Here is a 20,853-nt window from a genome sequence, read left to right on the forward strand (position 1 = left end):
GGGAGACAAAATGCAGGGTTGATGCATTAATCTTAGAACCAATTTTTTCATTAGGCATTTTTTTTCATTATGCATTTTCTTTCTTTGTAGTTGTTTCCTTGTTTATACATAGTAATGATGTCCTTAAGTGAAAACATAAGAATGTCCTTGTAGTTTTCTGTGTCTTGCTTACAAAAATCATTTTAGTCAGTTTTTATTTTGAAATATGAGTTAGCCTTCCTGCAGCTATCTATGAACATGCAGTGATACTTTAAGCAGGAACAAAAGATGAACTTTGAGCCCACTTTATCGTGGCTGATCTGCAAAACATCAAGTTGGAGCCAAAAGAGTTGTCCTAATGATCTTATGTATGGTGATTTTGGATCTGAAAAGAGAGTTTCTTATTTATTCGGCATTATTCCTCATGCAGTTATAAAGAAGACGATGACTTTGAGACTGACTCAGATGACCTCATTGAAATGACTGGAGAAGGAGTTGATGAACAGCAGGATAATAGTGAAACTATTGAAAAGGTCTTAGATTCAAGGCTGGGAAAGAAAGGAGGTATGCAAAGACAGTACTTCATTCTTGCTATAGATGGCAACACGTGTTTATGCAGGGAATGCAAATGTTTAAGTAGGAATGGATTTAAGGATCATTGTTGCCTCAGGCACAAGGAACAGCTTACTTTTTTCTGACTTTCTTAATTCCACCTGTGACCAGGGGCCCTTCCCTGTGGCCTTAGCTTTTAGCTCCTTGAGTTACTTCTGCTTCTCTTTTGTTGCTGCTTGAATGCTGCTGCTTCCTTGTCCGTCTCCCTAGCCTGCTTCAGGGGCTTCTTGCCACCTTTGCGGCTAGACGTGGTCCCTGCTGCCACTCCCCTGCCGCTGGAAGCTGGCAAATTACTTTTTCTCTCTGCTCAGAAAGGCCCAAATTTTATGTATTTAGCCTGAGTTAGTAGGGACCAAAACAAAAGGATGTTGCTGTTCCATTTTTATTGTGTTTGAACACAAAGATTTCTTTGATTTCACCAGCACATTTTAGAATGTTTAGATGGGAAAAATTGGGTTTGCATCTTGAAAACATTTGAAATTGCTGGGCATGTTCATTCTGTATTGTTTGTGAATTTCTGCATATTTGAAGACAAAGGATTTTGGTACTTCATCCAAAAAGAGACTCTTTAGACAGCTGTGTATTTGGGAAGCTTTTCAGGGTCTGGTTTCATAGACTTCTTAAAATTTAACTGAATCTGTTTGCAGCCACTGGAGCTTCTACTACTGTGTATGCAGTCGAAGCTAATGGAGACCCTAGTAGCGACTTTGACCCTGAAAAGGACGAAGGCGAAGTCCAGTACCTCATCAAGTGGAAGGGCTGGTCATATATCCACAGCACATGGGAGAGTGAAGAGTCCTTACAGCAACAAAAAGTGAAGGGTCTAAAAAAACTAGAGAACTTCAAGAAGAAAGAGGATGAAATCAAGCAATGGTACATTACCTGTCCTGGATAAAAGAAATACATTTGCAGCCTGGGGGAAGGGAGGGTTTTTAGATAGTCCATGGAGAACATGACTGTCTAGAACATCAAATTTTGCTTCTGTCACCTGAATGAACGTGGAAGCATCCATGGTTACCTTTTATAAAACTGTGACCTGACGATAATACATATTTTTATGTATAGCCAGGAAGTCTGTAGAGTTTAATAATAACAACTAGTTTATGGGGCGTTTTTCAGACCTGATCTCGTCATCAGTCCTCACAGTAAGCCTGTGACATTTGTACAGTGTTATTTGTTGGCAGAGTGAGCTGCAGAGCAGCTCTGCGGGCTCCAAACTGGGGCTCCCGCAGCCTGAGTCCACGGCTCACGTCCTAAGCACTTGGTACTTTCTTTGGTTGTGCTGGCGTGGCCTGGGTGTCAGGAGTTTGGTGTGCTAGAGAACTCTCCGGGGTATGGTATACTTAAAACTGATCTTGGTTTTACAGTTTACAGAAATGAGGTGACAGGAGTGTTCTGAAACTGGGATCACCTCGTGGCTTTTAGCTTACTTACAGGTTTGAACGTGTCAGGTTGTATGAGAAATGTGGGGCCACACTACATACACCCCTAAACTGACTAATAAATACGAAGTGTAAGTTCCCCCGGGGACACATGTTTCAGTATCATGTGATCAGGTTATTTAGTGTTAGGAATTAGGGACAAATGGGTTCCAGTTCCTGTTTTATTACTGTGCAGAATATGCTATTTCAGTAAATCAGATACTTTTTTCCTTTGAGTCAAAAACAAAAATATACATCTCTGAGGTATGGGTAGTTTGGAGAGCAGTTACTAGAATTTTGAAAGTCCTTGAAAGTTACAGTGGTATTTAATTTCAAGTTGCTGGTGTTGTTTTATAACTGAGAATAATTTGTTTCCTAAAAATGTCACATTTAATCACTCCTAAAGCCCATCATATATTAAAAAAAGACATCTTATAAATCTGAGTTTTATTGACCTTGTCTGTTAAGATATATGAATTTATCACAGATCACATGAATTCATCACACAAAATATTTATTTTTAGGTTTCTTTATAAACAGGCCACATCAGCAAGAACAGCTGGTATGTCCTTTAAGTCTGAGGTTTCAGTGTTTTCTACAAGTCTTACATGTTTTTCTTAAAATCTCTGGCCTAATTATTAGTACAAGATTACTAAAGGGACATAAGAAAGTAAAGACTAAGTTTCCTTTACTGTTTTGACTTTGCATTGATAGATGAGTACGGGTTCTCCAGATCTAATTAGCATGTATTTTTCCTGTTTGACTTCTGGCCAGGTTAGGGAAGGTTTCTCCTGAAGATGTGGAATATTTCAACTGCCAACAAGAGCTGGCCTCGGAGCTGAACAAACAGTATCAGATCGTAGAAAGAGTAATAGGTAAGTACAGGGAAGCTCGTTTAAGCAGTGTTGAAGTTCAGGAATAAAAGAGCTTTCTCTTTTGGGAGTAATGTATAGATATTAAAAAATGCATGTTTTGGAGAATAGTCAGATGCCTAGATTTATCTTGAAGGAAAAGCTAACAAGCCTTGCTGGTGGGTTTGGAGGTGGGGGACAACAGAGGTGGCAAGGGTGGTGCCAGGATTCTTGACCTGAGCAAACAGGAGATTGGAGGTACCATTTACTGAAATAGCAAGACTAAGGGGAGAGAAGTCAAGAGCTTAGTCTGTCAGTTTGATGTACTTTGCAGTCATCTAAGTGGATAGTATTGTGAAGGCTGCAGAGTGGGTGAATCTGGAGTTTAGAACTCGGTCTTAGCTGGAGATTGAAACTTGAGAATTTATCTGTGTGTACATAGTATGTAAACCCTACGGTTTAATGAGATCATTAAGAAATGTATATATACATGGTGAGAGCAGTCTGAGGGCATGCCAGCTTTTGGAAGTCGGGAAGAAACCGGCAGAGGAGAGTGAGAAAGGCCCGCCAGTGAGATGGCAGCCAGGGGCAGGCGTGTCAAACACCAGGAGACTCACGGAGCTTGGGCAGCAGGTAGCGTTGCCAGTCGAGGAGGACTGGGACTTGGTCCTTCAGCTTGGCAGTAGGCCTGGCACTGGGGAGATGAATCCATGGGGTGGTGGGGCTGCAGGCGGAGGGGGGAGACAGAGAAATGGGGCCAGAGGGGGTCGTGAGAAGAACACGGCTGTCTCTGTTTTATGTTTTTAAGATGTGAGATAGAGTATATTTGTACTCTTCCTCACAGGACCTAAAATGTCACTGTATTCTTGGTTTTGTGATAACTTACCTAATTTTCCATTTATTTAGCTGTGAAGACAAGCAAATCTACACTGGGTCAAACAGACTTTCCAGGTAAGTGAGAGATCTTTTTTATAAATATTGTCTAAGAGCAATTCATGCTTTGCCACGTGGTGTTGCCTTGGTTACACATAAAACAGAATGTCACCCCTCTCCTTTAATTGGCAGTTGCTGATCTGTAAATTTTTGTATGTGAAATAGCTCATAGTCGGAAGCCGGCCCCTTCCAACGAACCTGAGTATCTATGCAAGTGGATGGGACTGCCCTATTCAGAGTGCAGCTGGGAAGACGAAGCCCTGATCGGAAAGAAATTCCAGAGCTGCATTGACAGCTTCCACAGTCGCAACAACTCAAAAACCATCCCCACAAGGGAATGCAAGGTGTGCTGACTGCTGGCTTTTGAGTTTTCAGGGGAAAGGTGTACTGCTGAAAGGGTCTGGTCACACACATAGATGTTGGGAAGAGAAAAGACTACAGAAGTAAATGACGATTCTCATGTTGAACTGGAAGGTGACCTCATCTTGGTATCAAAGGAGAATCATTAAAACAGGAGAGGAGGACGTGTTGTATAATGGCTTTACCAACTCATTTCATCTTATTATTTACACAATTAGATATATCTAGTTCAGAGATATTGTGGAGACTCCTTGAAAGAATTAAAGCACTTTAAAGAGAAGTGGTGGGAAAGGGAAGTGTCTCTGTATTCTATAAAAGACAAGGATCTGTCAGGATCTCTTATTTGCTGCACTGGCTGCACAGATCCTTGTCTTTTGTTGCTATTTATTCCCTGTATAAAGTGGAATGCTTGGGTCCTCAGTAATAAAAGTGCATGTAAGACATGGCCTCTTTGTCCAAGAGGCTGTCATTCAGATTCGTGGCACCAAACCTGTACCTGTGAAAAGCAGTGCGTCACTGAAGGTCAGTGAGTGTGATGATACGTCCAGAGGTAGAAGTCAGTGAGCCACAGGGACCATTGAAGGGGTTTTAAAACTAGAGGAAGTTGTGGTACATGAACTGCCCTACGCTTGAAGAATGGATTGAGCTGGTTAGATAAGATAAAAGGGCCCAGGTTATTGCCCTCTGTGAAAGATACTAAGAGAAGGATGTTCTTATAATGTAGTTGGGGAACCACCAGGCCTCGGGGTTGGAAGAGCGAGGTGATATTGACAAATCAAAGTGTGTATGTCTTGAATACCTAGAAGGATATGTTGACTTTATCCTGTGGGTATTGATAAGCCTACCCTCTTGAGCAGAGCAGCAGGACAGAAATAGTATTTCATTTAGAAAGCTTAATCTAATGACTGTGTGTTGGAGACTCCAGAGTAAGTAGTTAAAGCCAGAAGGTCCGACCAGGAAGATGTAGAATAAGCCCCTGAAGGGACAGTTGGTGTGAGGATGAGGGAAGTAGCAGCGGTTGAGGGGTCAGACGGGAGAAGCTTTGTGAGGAGACTTGGCAGGAGCGGACCGCTGGTTTCCAGTGGGTGCGAGTGAGGCATCTGATTCTATTGACTGCCAGCTGCTCACAGAGGAGAACTGAAACAAACAATAATTACCTTATCAAACACTTCTTAATAGGGCACTCATTCCAGAGAGTGCTCATATCCAGAGAAATGCTCCCTGCAAAAAAGGCTTTTGTGGGCAAATCACTTTGGGACGCACTCCTATGAGCTTCTCCTGTAAGCTCACGGCATCCACAAGCATGGTAGACTCTGAAGAGTCACAAGCCATGGGATGTATATAACTTTTTAACCCAGTGCTTCCCAAACTGATTTGGCCGTAGAATCCACGTTTTGTGCAAACCGTGGAGACATGGTTTTACTAGACTGCCAAACCTTCACACCTCTGGAGGTGAGAGCAGCATCTTTTCCTTCAGAAAGCCGGACTCACAGGGTTGGGGCTTCAAGGGAGGTGGGCTGCATTTCAGCATTTACAAATACTGTTATGGTGGCATAGACAGACTTTCCCAGAGGCATTGTTCTGTGCTGTTGATAGAGTAAGGTAATGCCAAGAGGAAAATAGGTGACTCACTGCCCTACTGTAGAGGTGATGCAGAGTGAGTGCTGTTTAATGATGTTCACGCACTTACTTCAGGAAGGGAGCGATAACTAACATAATCTCGGGCCGCAGTCTGGCTTTGGGGATGTAGACAACGATGCAGGAACTCATGGTGGGTTGGGTGTGGTTGGTGATACAGATGTGAAATGTCAATTCTTATGGTTTAGTGTAGAGCGCAGAAATCATGGCTAGCATTTTAATAGATGAACAGGAAGAAGGTTTTCTTCACACCTGGTCTTTGTTCCATTCTGCATTTCAGGCCCTGAAGCAGAGACCACGATTTGTGGCTTTAAAGAAACAGCCGGCATATTTAGGAGGAGAGAATCTGGAGCTCCGAGATTATCAGCTGGAAGGTCTCAACTGGCTTGCTCACTCCTGGTGCAAGTACGTAGAAGACTATGTCTGATGTTTTCTCTACTGTTTCTGGCTGTTTAGGATTGTTAGATGCAAAGAATTACTCCTTTTTATTCCCTTCTTCAGGGGATCTTCCCAACCGAGGGATTGAACTTGGGTCTTTTGCGTTGCAGGCAGATTCTTTACCATCTGAGCCACCAGGGAAGCCCCATTGTATATTATTGTTCTTTGTCACTATGTCGTGTCCGACTCTTTTGGGATACCATGGACCGTAGCCCACCAGGCTCTTCTATCCATGGGATTTTCTAGAATACTGGAGTGGGTTGCCATTTCCTTCTCCTGGGGATCATCCTGACCCAGAGATCAAACGCATGTCTCCTGGATTGGCAAGTGGATTCTTACCACTGAGCACAAGGGAAGTCCATTGTATATTATAGAAAAAAAGATTCATATATATATATGTGTGTGTGTATATATATATGTGTGTGTGAGTGTGTGTGTGTATATATATATATATGACACACACACATATATATATATATATATGATTAAGAGAAATCACTTATGGGACTTTTCCTGTATGTGTAATTACCACTTTAGCCTGAAGCAAAAAGTGCTTTGTTGGTTAGTTATTGGGAGGGTAATAGACAGCGACCTGCGTCATACTATGTTATTCGTGAGCACAAATAGCAAGGTAATTTGCCCAAATCTTTGGTGTGGAAGGAATTGTTCTAAGATGAGAGAAGATCTCTAATTTACATACTGGTGCTAAATAGTCTTGTGATTCCCCTGCTCCCCAATTGCTATACAGGCCATCCCATTTAGAGAAAGTTTTCTGACAGTTGAACTTGTGAAATTATCCTTCAGTTTTTGTAATCAGATTACCATAGTCTCGGGAAAAAAGAAGAAAGAGAGATGAGACAATGAGGTTTAAAGGTACTTTGAGACTGTACATTGCAGGTTCAAGTATTCCCTAGTTACTGTGTGTTAGGAACCCATTTAGGCCTTGAGAATTTAATAGTGAAGCAAGACAAGACAGGATTTCCCTGTCCTCATAGAACATGCAGGGTGAAAAGTACCTTTTTAAACCCCCTCAAGGCGTTTTATTTGCATATATGTATTATATCCCTTGAAAAAGAATCCAAAGGTTTCCCCTCCTGTGTTTTCATCTTGCTTCTTCGTGGTCCATGATGCCCACTGAGGTTGTTGGTACAATGAAACCAGACTGACGAGATGGGAGCGGGTCATTCTGCCATTTTTCTAGGTCTTTCAGTTGCACATCAAATCTGGGGCTGGTCACTCCAAACTTACGTAGCCTGCCTGTGAGGTTCTTGACAATTTTTGCAGCCCGGTGATCATGGATGATTTCAAACTTGCCAGCGTGACCGTGCTTCATCATCATGGTTAGAAACCTGAGAGGGACTCTGGAGCGTGGTCTGATAGATGGGCGCCTGGCGCTTGCCTCTCTTCTCCGCGTCGGTGGTGGTCTTGGAGCGCCAGCCAGCACACTCGTGTGCACCATTATGGCGGCACAGAGGTGGAGGGAGGGGAAGTACCTGACGTTGTCTGCACATTCCTTCCCCAGATGTAAACTCTTAAATTTGTCAGTATTTTGTGGCAAAGCAAGAATTCTTATTTCAGAATTAGACTACAGCTTGGAAGCAAAGATATGTGAACTTCTTTTCTCAATGCTGAAAAGATGGCTTTTCTTTACAGAGATGCATTTATGTATGTGACTTTCCCAGTTGAGCCATCTATTTTTTGTCTTGTTAAAATTTATATAATATTTAACATTCAGTGTGAGAAACAGAGATCTTGAGGAGGTTTGATTTCTTTGAGAATGGAAGTCTGAGGTAACTACTGTTCTCTATTGCTGGAAAATTATTTTTGTTTCAGGGAATAGTGAGATGTGACCTTCCTAAAGGACATTATAAGCTAAGTGGAGCCTTAGAAGTTGTGTAACTAACCCTCTTGCTTTACACTTCAGGGCTCTTAGGAGCCCACCTAAGAGAATGAATCACACCCTGTAGAGTCTTTAAACTCATTAATTGAGAATCAGCTGAGAAAGGTCCAGTTAGCTACTGGGCCCTGGTTGTGGGAACCTTGCATTATGTAACATGCTGTTTTGGTCTAGTTCCAGAAAAACAGGCAGATCAATCCAAACGTCCTTTCATGTGTATAAATGGACAGTGGCAGTTTGCTAGGGAGAGGAAATGTTGGAGAAAACTAACCCTGTTTCCTCCCCAGTGGTGTGAAAAGGTGAGAGCAATAAGAGGGAAATCACTCAAAGAGATGTCTTCTTAGTGAATTAAATGTCTTGTTTTTCTAATCAATTAGTTGTCTTTAACTTGAATATTAGTTTTTGTTCTCTCTGGTCCACCGATTAAGTGTGTATTATACATACGTAAATCTCCCACGGCCTGATTTCCAAGAACCTTTTTATATTTTCAACCTATGGCATATATTTTCAAAATTATGGCATATATGCATCCCTGGTTTCGTGCCACATGGACTCTTTTCTATTTCCAGAACATACTTCCTAACTCTGGCTATTTTTTTAAGTTTAAATTAGCTCAAATTGATTAAAGTTTTTTCCTAGTATCTGGACAGTCCTTTCCTGTTAGCACCCTATTGAAATCCTGCCTGTCTCGAGAGCCGTGTTTCTCAAAGTGTGGTCCAAGGAGTATACTCATACTACAGTGTATCCAGAAGTGCTTGTTAACAATACAGGGTTCTGAGCCCTTTTCCAGATATTCCGATTCAGCAGGTCTGGGGTGGGATTCAGAGATCTGATCTGCAGCCTACCCCTGCTGGATACCAGTACGTTTAAAACAAGCTCTTGTGTGCCTGCGGCATGTAGGTCTGGAGAGTAGTGATTATAGCATTAGACAGCCCAGTGGCAGGCAGTGGAACGGGTGGGTGGTGTGAACAAGGGCCCGTGACTGTCAGGCTGTAGGGCTCACCAGCAGTGGGGTAGCCCATCTGCCTCTGCTTTCTGTATTGATGGAGCCCAGGTCATGTGCTTGTGTACACCACTTACAAACCTGCCTTCTGTTACAAGAGGTAGCTGGAACAGACCAAAATGCAAGATAAAGGACGTGATCTAAACCGGTTCTTGGAGTAATCCGGACCTCGATATACTTAGATTACTTGTTACCTTGCTGTCTTCTGACGTAGGAGACTTGATTGCAGAGGAGGGGAAAGACATTTGAGGCTCAAAACCCATGTCTTGCTGAGGAATATCGTGAGGCCTTGATGCCTCTGCTGTTTGCACGTACTGTTCTGTTTTTTGTGTGTGAACTGATGATCTTTTTGTTCTTATCTTTTTCTTTCTGCAGAAGTAACAGTGTAATCCTTGCTGATGAAATGGGCCTAGGAAAGACCATCCAGACCATATCGTTCCTCTCCTACCTGTTCCACCAGCACCAGCTGTATGGCCCCTTTCTTATAGTCGTCCCTTTATCCACCCTCACCTCATGGCAGAGGGAGTTTGAAATCTGGGCACCAGAGATTAACGTAGTGGTTTACATAGGTGACCTGATGAGCAGAAATACGGTGTGTAAACAAAAAGAGTTGGCATAGAATCTGTGTTATAAATGTATTTTGGAAATTGACCTAAAGCTATGATAGTCTTTAGTAAAATTGTGATTCTGACACTGTGCTATGCCCCTGATACTGGGAGATTTCTGTATCACAAAAATACAATTTTGATAGTCGTAAAAACGTATGCTTGCTTTGTAAAGAAAAACAGCAGCAATACATGAATGGGAATCTTTCCTAGTTGGATTGCAGTATTAAGTTTTTCTTCTTTCCTCTGTACTTTCAAGACCACTTTATTTACAAAGGATTATGTGGTAGTTTATGCCTTATGAAATGTTAATAGTATTTGACAGAGATATTACTGAAAATAATTTAGTTCTTAGAATTTGTTTCCTAACTTTTAAAAAATGGGACAGTTGTATAACTTATAAGAAAGGAATAAAAGGACAGTGAGCTATTTCAGAGCAGCAGACATGAGAAGTATTTGTTTGATACCAAAGTTAACTTGAGCATCAGGAACTTGGAACACACGGGCTTAAGTTTATTTTTGTTTGACAGGTCTTTTCTTGATAACGAGTAACATTTTTTAAGGTACTATGTGCTAGGCCCTGTGCTGGGTACTTCATATATATTACCTATAATCCTTATGATGATCTTTAAAGTAGATGATATTCTTTCCAATCAACTGATGAAGAAAATTAACAGGTTAACACTTGTCCTCAGGCCAGCTGGACTGTGGCAGAGCTGGGGTAGGGACAAGGATGTGTCCAATCCCAGACCTGGGCTTTTTCACCACTGGTTGCATGTTGGAATAAACTGTTTCTAGGGAGTTGCTTATAATCAGAGCAAGCCACTGGGAATCCTAAAACCTTTTAGAGAGACATTCTCACCATGTATTATTGTGCTAATTCAAGTTTATTTTTATCAGATAGTTTCATTAAAATTGCCTAACCTAAACTCTGGCAGATTTCATTGCTCTAATTTTGAGTTTCTAAGTACATAATAGTTCCTCGGTTTGTTAATCCATCCGTTAACCATTAAAAAAGAAAATCTAGATTATGTAGAATTGCTTCAAACACTACTGCACTGAAAGGTGAGGGCAAAGAAAATGAACCCTAAATAATTGTGGAGTCAGGGACATTTTCTTTTCTTCCCAGTACTCCTTTTCTCTGTTCTTCCTTCCCACTTGATGGTGATTTTCTCAAGCTCTCCTTGACCCATTTTCCATTCCTAACCTGATAACCAAACTGTAGTAGCTTTGTCATGGGCCATTGTGCTTGCTGGGTGTCCAGTTATATACTTTATACTTTTGTATGAATGTGTTAGTTTTTATGTTTCTCTGCATTGATGTTATTTTCATTCTTACTAGGTTGTATTTTTATCCTGTAAGCCTCCCTTTCCTTCTTGGGGGCCACATCTTACTGCTATATGATTAATGAAATTTCTGGCCAAATCAGAAGTTGGAATTTGTTTTATTTACTAATAAAAGTATGCCCTACCCAAAGAATAATCAAATTATATTTCCTTAAGAAAATTCTCATGCTGGAAGATCTCTAGATAAGTTCAAGTCACCAGGGTTTAATTGCTCATGAAATGCATTTTTTTCTCAAATGTACTTTATTGGGTGGGGGTGGGGGAATAGGGAGAGAAGACTATTTGAATTCTGGCAATAAAGTTTTTGCTGCTCAGTAATAGATCTTTTTTTTTTTTTTAGTAATAGATCTTTTAATTCTAACTTGTATTGCTCTGTGCTTTGGTTGCTTAGATCAGTATAGAATGTATAAGGTATTCATTAAGTTCTAATTAGATTTAATTTTTTATTTGGCATATTTTGTTGCATCTGTCAGAAGACTTTGTGGTGATATAGAAAGCTTAAAGTAGAAATTGTGTCTTAATTTCTATTTTCTCTTATAGATACGAGAATATGAATGGATTCACTCTCAAACCAAAAGGCTAAAGTTCAATGCGCTTATAACAACATATGAGATCCTCTTAAAAGATAAGGTGTGTAATTGGTAACCCAAGAGTGTGACTTGTCCAAATGGTGTGGTCTTTGCCTCCCCCTTGCCATGTTATTTTTCTGTTTTTATTTAAAAAAGCAAACAAATGAAGAACAGAAAATCCATGAAGAAAATAAGGTTATATATTAAAAAAAAAAAAAACCCAGAACCTTACAGTTGAAGGGGACCTTGGGTCACCTAAGTCAGTTGAATAAGACGGGATGAAAGAGTATTGAGGCCCGCAACTGATAGGAGATTCTGGTCAGTCGCTGGAAGCTGGTCTTGAGTGCCTCTCAGGCATTTGCCATCTTATTGTTAAGCACTTCTCCAGAACAGATGTTGTGAATGGTCTCTGTGAAGAGGACAGAAAAATGAAGCTCTTTAAATTATCTCCTTTCTACCATTACAATGAAATGTATGTGCCAAGTGATCCCATTGATGATGATAGGTGTAAACAAATACAGCTTGGTGGCTCTTGGTGTTTCTGTGCTTCAGGGTTGGGATGGAGAATAGGCAGAGAAGAATCTTAATTAAGGAGGGACTGCAAAATCATGAGTTTTTGTTTTTGTGTTGTTTTTGCCCAGCATACCAGTTTTTGTTTTTTGCTTTGAGGCATGCAGCAATACCTAAAAGACCCCCTGTACGTTTTAGAGGATGACCTGCTCTTTTGAGTAAACACCAATCTGGCAACTAACAGAATAAACAGAAGAGTCTTATATACTTTTAAGTCAGTGAAGAGTAAATGTTTCTATGTAAACCTTTGTGATGGTATTTGTACAGAGATAATTAACACTTGAAAGTATTTTTGGGTTCCCTTCTGACCTGGTGGCTCCTTCTGTTTTGTTTTTACTTTAGACTGTGCTGGGCAGTATTAACTGGGCCTTTCTGGGAGTGGATGAAGCCCATCGGTTGAAGAATGATGACTCTTTATTGTATAAAACTCTGATTGATTTCAAGTCCAACCATAGGCTCCTGATTACGGGGACCCCTCTTCAGAATTCCCTCAAAGAGCTCTGGTCCTTGCTGCACTTTATTATGCCTGAGAAGTAAGCTCCTTCCTATGTATTTCAAAAGATGCTAGAATGTCTGAAATGCCAATGCTTTTTAATTTTTTTTTTTTTTTTTTAGCAGACCTTAGGGAAAACAGATGGCATGGTTTGGGGAAAGCAAAGCATTGAACTGAGGCAGCAATTAAAGTGTGAAATGTTTTATAACAAATGATAGAAAGCTCAGAAATCAGTCTGTTAAGGAGGAAAGCATATTGTCTGCCAAGCATTTGAATCATTTAGTGCTTTGGAGGAAATAATTTACGTAGAAAACATTTCAGACCTTCTCCCAGTAGCTATAAGGTCATCAGTGTAATTGGAATGGAGTATACAAGGTATACAATCTGACAATAAAATAACTTAAATCTAAGCTTTTGATAATAAAAGCATCAACTTCAGATTTGTTAAAATTACCTTATTAAAGAATTGTGGGATGTCTTTACTGAAAAGATTTTTGTGGGAGAGATGGTATGCCCATTTCATAAAACTTAAAATTATCCAATGGTGTTTGATGATACTTGAAATCTAAATTGTTACCCTAATGTGGAATATCCTACTTAGTCTGATCCATCTTAGCATTTTCTCCACCACTGATTGTGCTCCAGCCATTCTGGCCATCTTTTGGTTCCTTTAACAAGCCTTTTCTTTTTTTCTTTTTTTATTGTTTTTAATTGTTTGATAATTGGTTTACAGTGTTGGTTTGATTTTTGTCATACATCAACATGAATTAACCATAGGTGTACATATGTCCCCTCCCTCTTGAGTCTCCCTCCCACCTCTTGCCCATTCCCCGCTCTAGGTTACACAGAGCCCCAGTCTGAGTTCCCTGAGTCAGGCAGCACATTCCCATTGGCCATCTATTTACGTATGTTCCTGTATATGCTTCCCTGCTGCTCTCTCCACTCATTCCACCCTCTCCTTCCTCCCCCACCCTTGTCCATAAGTCTGTTCTGTGTGTCTGCATCTCCATTGCTGCTCTGCGAACAGGTTCGTCGGTACCTTCCTTCTAGATTCCCTGTATATGTGTTACTATACGATATTTGTTTTTCTCTTTCTGACTTACTTCACTCTACAGTAGGCTCTAGGTTCATCCACCTCATTAGAATTGACTCAAATGTATTCCTTTTTATGGCCATGGTGTCTATGTACCACAGCTTCTTTATCCATCTGTTGATGGACATCCAGGTTGCTTCCGTGTCTTGGCTATTGTAAATAGTGCTGCAGTGAACACTGGGGTACGTGTATCTTTTTCAGTTTTGGGTTTCCTCAGGGTATATGCCTAGAAGTGATATTGCTGGGTCAGGTGGTGGTTTTATTCCTAGTTTTTAAAGGAATCCTCGTACTGTCTTCTATAGTGGCTGTATCAGTTTACATTCCCACCAGCAGTGCAAGAGTGTCCCCTTTTCTCCACACCCTCTCCAGTACTTGTTTGTGGATTTTTTGATGATGGCCATTCTGTCTGTGGTGAAGTGATACCTCATTGTTGTTTTGATTTGCATTTCTCTGATAATGAGCGATGTTGAGCATCTCATCATAGGTTTATTGGCCATGTGTATATCTTTGGAGAAATGTCTGTTCCGATCTTTCTGTCCACTTTTTGATTGGGTTGTTTGTTTTTCCAGTATTGAGTATTGTCTGAGCTGCTTGTGTATTTTGGAAATTAATTCTTTGTCATTTGTTTCATTTGCTATTATTTTCTCCTATTCTGAGGGTTGTCTTTTCACTTTGATTATAGTTTCCTTTGCTGTGCAAAAGCTTTTAAGTTTAATTAGGTCCAATTTAATTATTTTGTTTTTATTTACATGATTCTAGGAGGTGGGTCATAAAGGATCTTGCTATGATTTATGTCATACAGTGTTCTGCCTATGTTTTCTTCTAAGAGTTTTACAGTTTCTGGTCTTACATTTAGGTCTTTAATCCATTTCAGGTTTATCTTTGTGTGTGGTGTTAGGAAGTATTCTAATTTCATTCTTTTGCAGAGGTGTCCACTTCTTCCAACACCGCTTGTTGAAGAGACTGTCTTTTTCCCGTTGTATATTCTTGCCTCTTCTGTCAGAGATAAAGCACTGCTATTCTTTTTGTCTGAAATGTTCTTTCTCCTCATCTTCAGATGGGAAGTCACTTATTAATATCTTTGCCTTAGCTTATATGACCAGCGAACCTGAAGTTCCTTATCAGACATGCTTATTTTCTATACCCCGTTTCATTTTCTATATGGCACCTTTCCCCCCCCCCCCATTTATTTCCTCACTAATCCCATGCCATTAAATTATGCATTCAGAAGTAGCAGGGATCTTGTTTACTTATTCATCTGTGGTCCACAGAACTAGAATAATACATGGCATGCAGTAAACAGTTCAGTTAAGAATTGTCAAATTAACAGATAAATGCTCCACATTTTTTTTTTTCTTTTAATTTGGAGAAGACTTGAGTGCTTACTCTGTGCTGTAAACTGAGCAAGGCATGTTTTGGATGGCCTGAGGAAATAGCCTTTTGGAATATAATGTACGTACCATAGAATGTGGTACGGGAGATGGCGAGGGACAGGGAGGCCTGGTGTGCTGCAGTCCACGGCGTTGCAAAGAGTCAGACACAACTGGATGACTGAACAGCAACAACAACCATAGAATGTACCATTTTAAGTATACAAATCAGTTTCTTTTTTTTTTTTTAGTAAATTATAGAATTGTGCAGCCATCACCACAGTCTACCTTTACAATATGTTCTTTACCAAAAAAAGTTCCTTCTTGCCTGTTTGTAGTTCATCTCTGCTTCAACTTCTAGCCTTAGGCAATCACTAAACAGTTTTCATCTCTAGAGATGTACCTTTTCTAAAAATTTCATCTAAATAGAATCCTAATAAGTAATCTTTTGTTTTTGGGTTTTTTTACTTAGCATAATAATTTTGAGATTCGCCCATGTTAGAATTTATTAGGAGTTATTCTCTTATTATGGAGTGATATTTCATTCTATACATACCCAGTTACCAGTTGATGGATGTTTAGGTTGCTTCAGTTTGGGGCTATTTTGTTAATGACTAGATACGTGGGAGTGGAATTGCTCGGTTGTTCATAAAGTATATATTTAACTTCTTAAGAAGCTACCACCTGTTTTCCAAAGAGACTGTACCATTTTACATTCCCATCAGAAATGTTTGAGTTTTTTCATTTCTGTCTATCCACTGATACTTGGTGTATTGTCAGTGTTTTGGATTCTAGCCATTCTGGTGGGTAGTGATATCTCATTGTGTTTCAACTTGCATTTCTATAATGACTAATGTTGAACATCTTTTCAAGTGTTCATTAGCCATTAGCGTATCTTTGGTGATATGCCTGTTCAGTCTTTCACCCATTTTTAAGTTAAATCGTTTGCCTTATTCTCCTTTGTCCTTGGACGTGGGGTATCTTTTTTTGTTGTGTTCCAACATATTCCTATCAATGGTTGTTCAACAACTAGTTGCGATTTTGGTGTTCTCACAGGAAAAGATGTGTGCACATCCTTCTACTCCACCAGGTAGCACCCTTTATGAGTTGAAGAGGTTTTTAATTTTTTTAAAAGTGGTCTAGATTGAAGTTCTTTATATAGACTCACATCTCTAAGTAAAGGCTGTAGTACCTCATTTCTCCAGTGTAGGTAGATGCCTTTTATTTCTTGTCTTACTGTATTGGCTAGAACTTTCATGTTGAGTAGAATTGGTGGGAGTAGGATGTTACAGAATTTTTGTTAGGTACCCTTTATAAGGATGAGGAAATTTTCTTGTGTTCCTGGTTTTTGAAGAGTTTTTACAAACTCTTGAGTTGTGTTGGATTTTGTCACGTGCTGTTCTTCTGTTCAACTGAGGTTGAAGCTGAAATGCCAAGACTTTAGCCACCTGATGCGAAAAGCTGACTTATTTGAAAAGACCCTGATGCTGGGAAAGATTGAGGGCAGGAGGAGAAGGGGAGGACAGAGGATGAGGTGGTTGGATGGCATCACCGACTCAATAGACATGAGTTTTGGTAGACTCCGGGAGTTGGTGATGGACAGGGAGGCCTGGCGTGCTGTGGTTCATGGAATCTCAAAGAGTTGGATACGACTGAGCAACTGAACTGTTCTTCTGTACCTGTGGAGGTGACCATATGATTTTTTGTTCTGTAGTCTGCCAGTGTGGTATATAGCATTAGTTACTTTTTAGATATTGTCAGCCTTTCATTCCTGGGATAAATCTGACTTGGTCATAATGCTGAATCCTTTTTATATGTTTCTGGATTCAATTTGCTAATATTTTGTTAAAGATTTTTCCATTTTTGTTTTTGAGGTACCTAGTTTTTTTTTGTTTTTGTTTTTGTGATGTCTTTCTGGCTTTGATATCAGGATCATAGAACAAATTGTACAGTATTCTCTTCTTTATTTTCTGAAACAATTTAAGATTTGTATTACTTTTTAAAACATTTGATAGGATTCACCAGTGTTGCCTTGTGAGCTTTGGGTTTTCTTTATGAGAAAATTTTTAATATTTCCATTTCTGGTTATAGGTCTATTCAGGTTTTCTGTTTCATCTTGACTTTGTTTTGTTAACTTGTGTCTAAGAGTTTGTTTATTTCATCTAAATTGTTTAATTTGTTGGCATAAAACTAGTATTTCCTCATAATCCTTTTAATGTTTGAAGGATCAATACTGATCTAAATAATACTTTGACTATGGTAATTTGTGTCTTGTCTCGGTCTTTTTACAATAGGTAAAAGTTAACAATATTTGGGATGTTTTCAAAGGCACCAGCTTTGGATGTTACTGGTTTGTTTGTTTTTTTTTTTCTATTTAGAATTTCATTTATTTCCACTCTCGTTTTTATTATTGTCTTCCTGTGCTTTTCATTTAATATTCTTGTTTTCTGTTTTTTTAAGACGGAAGCTTAGATGATTGATTTAAGTCCTTTTCTTCCTTTTCCCAGTATAGGTACTTAAAGATACAGGTTCCCTCCCTGAACTGCTATAGCTGCAGCCCATACATGTTGCTATCTTGTGTTTTTGTTTTAATTCAGTTTCACCTATTTTTGAGTTGCTCTTTTGATTTCCTCTTTTGCGCATGGGTTTCTTTTTTTTAAAGTGTGTTATTTTCCAAATACATTTCCCAAATGATTTGTAGTTTACTTCTGTCTTAGATCACATGCTTTAAATGAATTGTTACTTGTTACATAGTCTAGTATGTTTTTTATTTTTGAGAATATTCCATGTATACTTGAAAAGAATAATGTTTATTCTGCTTTTGTTGGGTAGAATTCTGTGTCTGTTAAGTCAACTTTGTTAATAGTTTTCCTTCTTTATATCTTGCTGACTCCGTGTCTAGTTGTTCTATCAGTAATTGAGAGTGAAGTGTTTTACTATTTAACTATAGTTGTTGAATGACCTACTTTTTTCAGTTCTGTCAGTTTGGGAGTTCTGCTGTTAGATGTGTGCACATTTATGTTGGGTTGACCAAAAAGTTCATTTGAGTTTTTCCATAACGTCGTACAGAAAAATCTAAATGAACTTTTTGGCCAAACCAATATTTGTTATATGTTTCTGATCTGTTGACCTTTTTATCATTATAAAATGCCCCTCTTCATCTCCAGTGATATTTCTTGCTCTTCAGGTCTGTTTTGGTTTTATAACTTCTCAGCTCTCTCGTGAGAACTGTTTGCACAGTATACTGTTTTCCATTGTTGTACCTTCACCCTGTTTCTTTCTTTGAGTCTAAATGTCTCGTGCAGACAGCATACAGTTGGATTTTCCTTTTTTCTCTAGTAAGATAATTTCTGCCTTTTGATTGGAGCATTTGGCTCATTAACATTTAATATAATTATTGATATGGTTGGATTTATGTCCGTTTTGTTTTCCCTCTATGTGTCTTATTTCTTTTTGGTTCCTTTTCTTTTGTTTCAACAAATGGTTTTTAGTGGTTGTTCCAAGGTTTTTAGTGTATATATCTTATCACAATATTCTTAAAATTAATACTGATTTAATCCTGGTAAAATATAGCAACTTTTCTGCAGTATAGCTCTGTTTTCTCCTCCTTCCTTGTTGTAAACCCAAGAATACAGTGATAAAATGATTGCTTTATTCAAACTTGTGTTTTAAGGAAATTAAGAAAAGAGAAAATATGTTTATGCAGTCATATATTTTCCATTTTACTTTATCATTTTTAGTGATCTTCATTTCTTCTTGTGCAGTTGCTGTCAGGTGTCACTTTGAGCCTGAAGGGCTCTTTTTAATATTTCTTGTAAAGCAGGCCTAGGCCCGCATTTAGGCATTCTGCTTGGTTTCCTCATCAGGTGATGAGGGTAACCACAAATTCTGCCTTCATTTGTCTGTGCTGTTCTCTTTTCACCTTTAGTTTTAAAGAATAGTTTGAGACTCCTCAGGAGACAGAGAAACTTGACTACTCTTATTATGTTCTTACTGCGGTGGTTGGTAGAACAGGCTTAGACCATTTCCTTTTCTTGCAGGCGTCCTCACTATAGTATGCCTATGAGAGAGAAGGCCCCCCAGCACCCCTCCTTCCCATGCCTTCTCTTGGAACAGACTTTCTTAACCTCAGCACTGTTGACATTTTGGACTGGATAATTCTGTTTTGCAAAATGGGGGATGGCTGTCCTTTGCATTTTACGATGTGCAGCAGCATCCATGGCCACTACTTACTCCATGCCAGGAGTGACCCCCCTTCCCCAGTTGTGGCAACCAAACATGTCTCTAGACATTGCCGAGTGTCCCCCAGAGGGGTGAAGTCACCACCAGTTGAGAGAGTTCCTGCTGTCTCCCCGCATTGCTCATCTGCCATCCTACACCCTCCCTACCCTGTCTTGCTGCTGATCTTTTCCGTGTCCCATTTGCTGCTCACCTGGATCCTCTGTTCCTCCCACAGAGCTCTGTAAGTCAATAGCAGTCACCTTTTTGAGGAGGGAGGCAGTTTCCCCCTTCTCTTTTTAAACATTCTATTGTCCATTCTGTAATAAATACCCTATCCATCATGTATTAGCAGAAGCCCATGTTCTTATAAAGTGTGTTTTTCAAAATGTACGTGCTATAAAACAGGTGATGAATGAAAGTTTAGAAACAGTGGGGGTATCAATTATTATCTTTGTTTTCTGAAATGGATAAGAGAGTTTTGAAGTATATTACTTAAGAATTTTCATATTGTTTTCTTGTATCTGACTTTTGATACACTGTGTATGTTTAGTCTCAGACTGTAGTGAGAATATGCTGTCTTAGATGATGAAAATGTTTCTCATATCATATGGTTAATAAGTGGATAGACTGAGATCAGTCTCTGGTCTTCTGTGACCCAGGCCCATGTCCTTAAAACTTCAAATTCTAAAGAGAAATAGTACATCCTTCATAGCACCATAGAGATGAAGTAGAAGTATTCTAAATAGTGGGAACCTTGCGGTCTGTGGGAACATATGTGCTCATTTTCTAGAGAAAGAAATGTGATGCTTAGCTTCCTCCAGTGAATGGTTAGCTAAGATTAGTCCTTTTGTACAAATGGTGAAGTGGATGGTAGGGATTTTGACTCCTAAATGGTCATAATTAATTTTTTGTTGCTCTTAAGCAACTGTGGCATCCCACCCAGCATGGGCTACATTTTGGAAAAAGTTTTATGTATCTTGTTTTTATAATTGAAGAGAGGAACTTTGAATTACTTTTTTCCACTAGAGCTGATCATTTAGTTAGTGTTTGCCAAAGTTTTCCATGTGGCCATTTGGATCATTATTGGAGGATGGATTGGAGTTAAGAGATACACTCTGTGTGTGTGTGTATGCATGTGTGTGTATAAGCATGCGTATGTGTAAGAGAGCTTTTTCTCTTTGTAAACTTTGTTTTTAAAGCATTATTATTTTCAGACATTTAAAAAGTCATTTTTCACGAAGATGTATGTGTAAGAAGGAAATCCATTAGCTGAGTTTAGACTTTCTTTTGTTTCCGTCTGAGCGGTGTGGATGACAAAGCCTGTGGAGTACTTTTCCCTGCCCTGCGTGGTGGTTCCTAAAGTTCATTACGGCTCTCTACAACCGTTTGTTCCTCTCAGGGAAGTGACCCACTGAAGAAATGTCATTGTACAGAAGAGAGATTTACTCACATAA

At 39.4% G+C, this 20,853-nt stretch overlaps 1 protein-coding gene across 9 annotated transcripts in view; it reads left to right on the forward strand.

Moving 5' to 3' along the window:
- CHD2 (chromodomain helicase DNA binding protein 2) overlaps window positions 1-20,853 on the forward strand; it is a 128,296-nt gene that overhangs the window by 50,119 nt on the left and 57,324 nt on the right. For all 9 annotated transcript variants that reach the window (XR_006273593.1, XR_006273592.1, XR_006273594.1 and 6 more), the window contains 9 exons: window positions 410-543; window positions 1,239-1,464; window positions 2,787-2,887; window positions 3,770-3,814; window positions 3,962-4,140; window positions 6,075-6,199; window positions 9,508-9,724; window positions 11,624-11,713; window positions 12,565-12,755. Coding sequence is in view for 6 of the 9 variants with exons in the window: in XM_043490039.1 (XP_043345974.1) it covers window positions 410-543; window positions 1,239-1,464; window positions 2,787-2,887; window positions 3,770-3,814; window positions 3,962-4,140; window positions 6,075-6,199; window positions 9,508-9,724; window positions 11,624-11,713; window positions 12,565-12,755 (1,308 nt within the window). In the remaining 3 variants the exon portion in view is untranslated. The remainder of the gene's footprint in view (window positions 1-409; window positions 544-1,238; window positions 1,465-2,786; window positions 2,888-3,769; window positions 3,815-3,961; window positions 4,141-6,074; window positions 6,200-9,507; window positions 9,725-11,623; window positions 11,714-12,564; window positions 12,756-20,853) is intronic.

Source organism: Cervus canadensis, chromosome 17, assembly GCF_019320065.1.
Source record: "Cervus canadensis isolate Bull #8, Minnesota chromosome 17, ASM1932006v1, whole genome shotgun sequence".
In the NCBI taxonomy this organism is placed as follows: domain Eukaryota; kingdom Metazoa; phylum Chordata; class Mammalia; order Artiodactyla; family Cervidae; genus Cervus; species Cervus canadensis.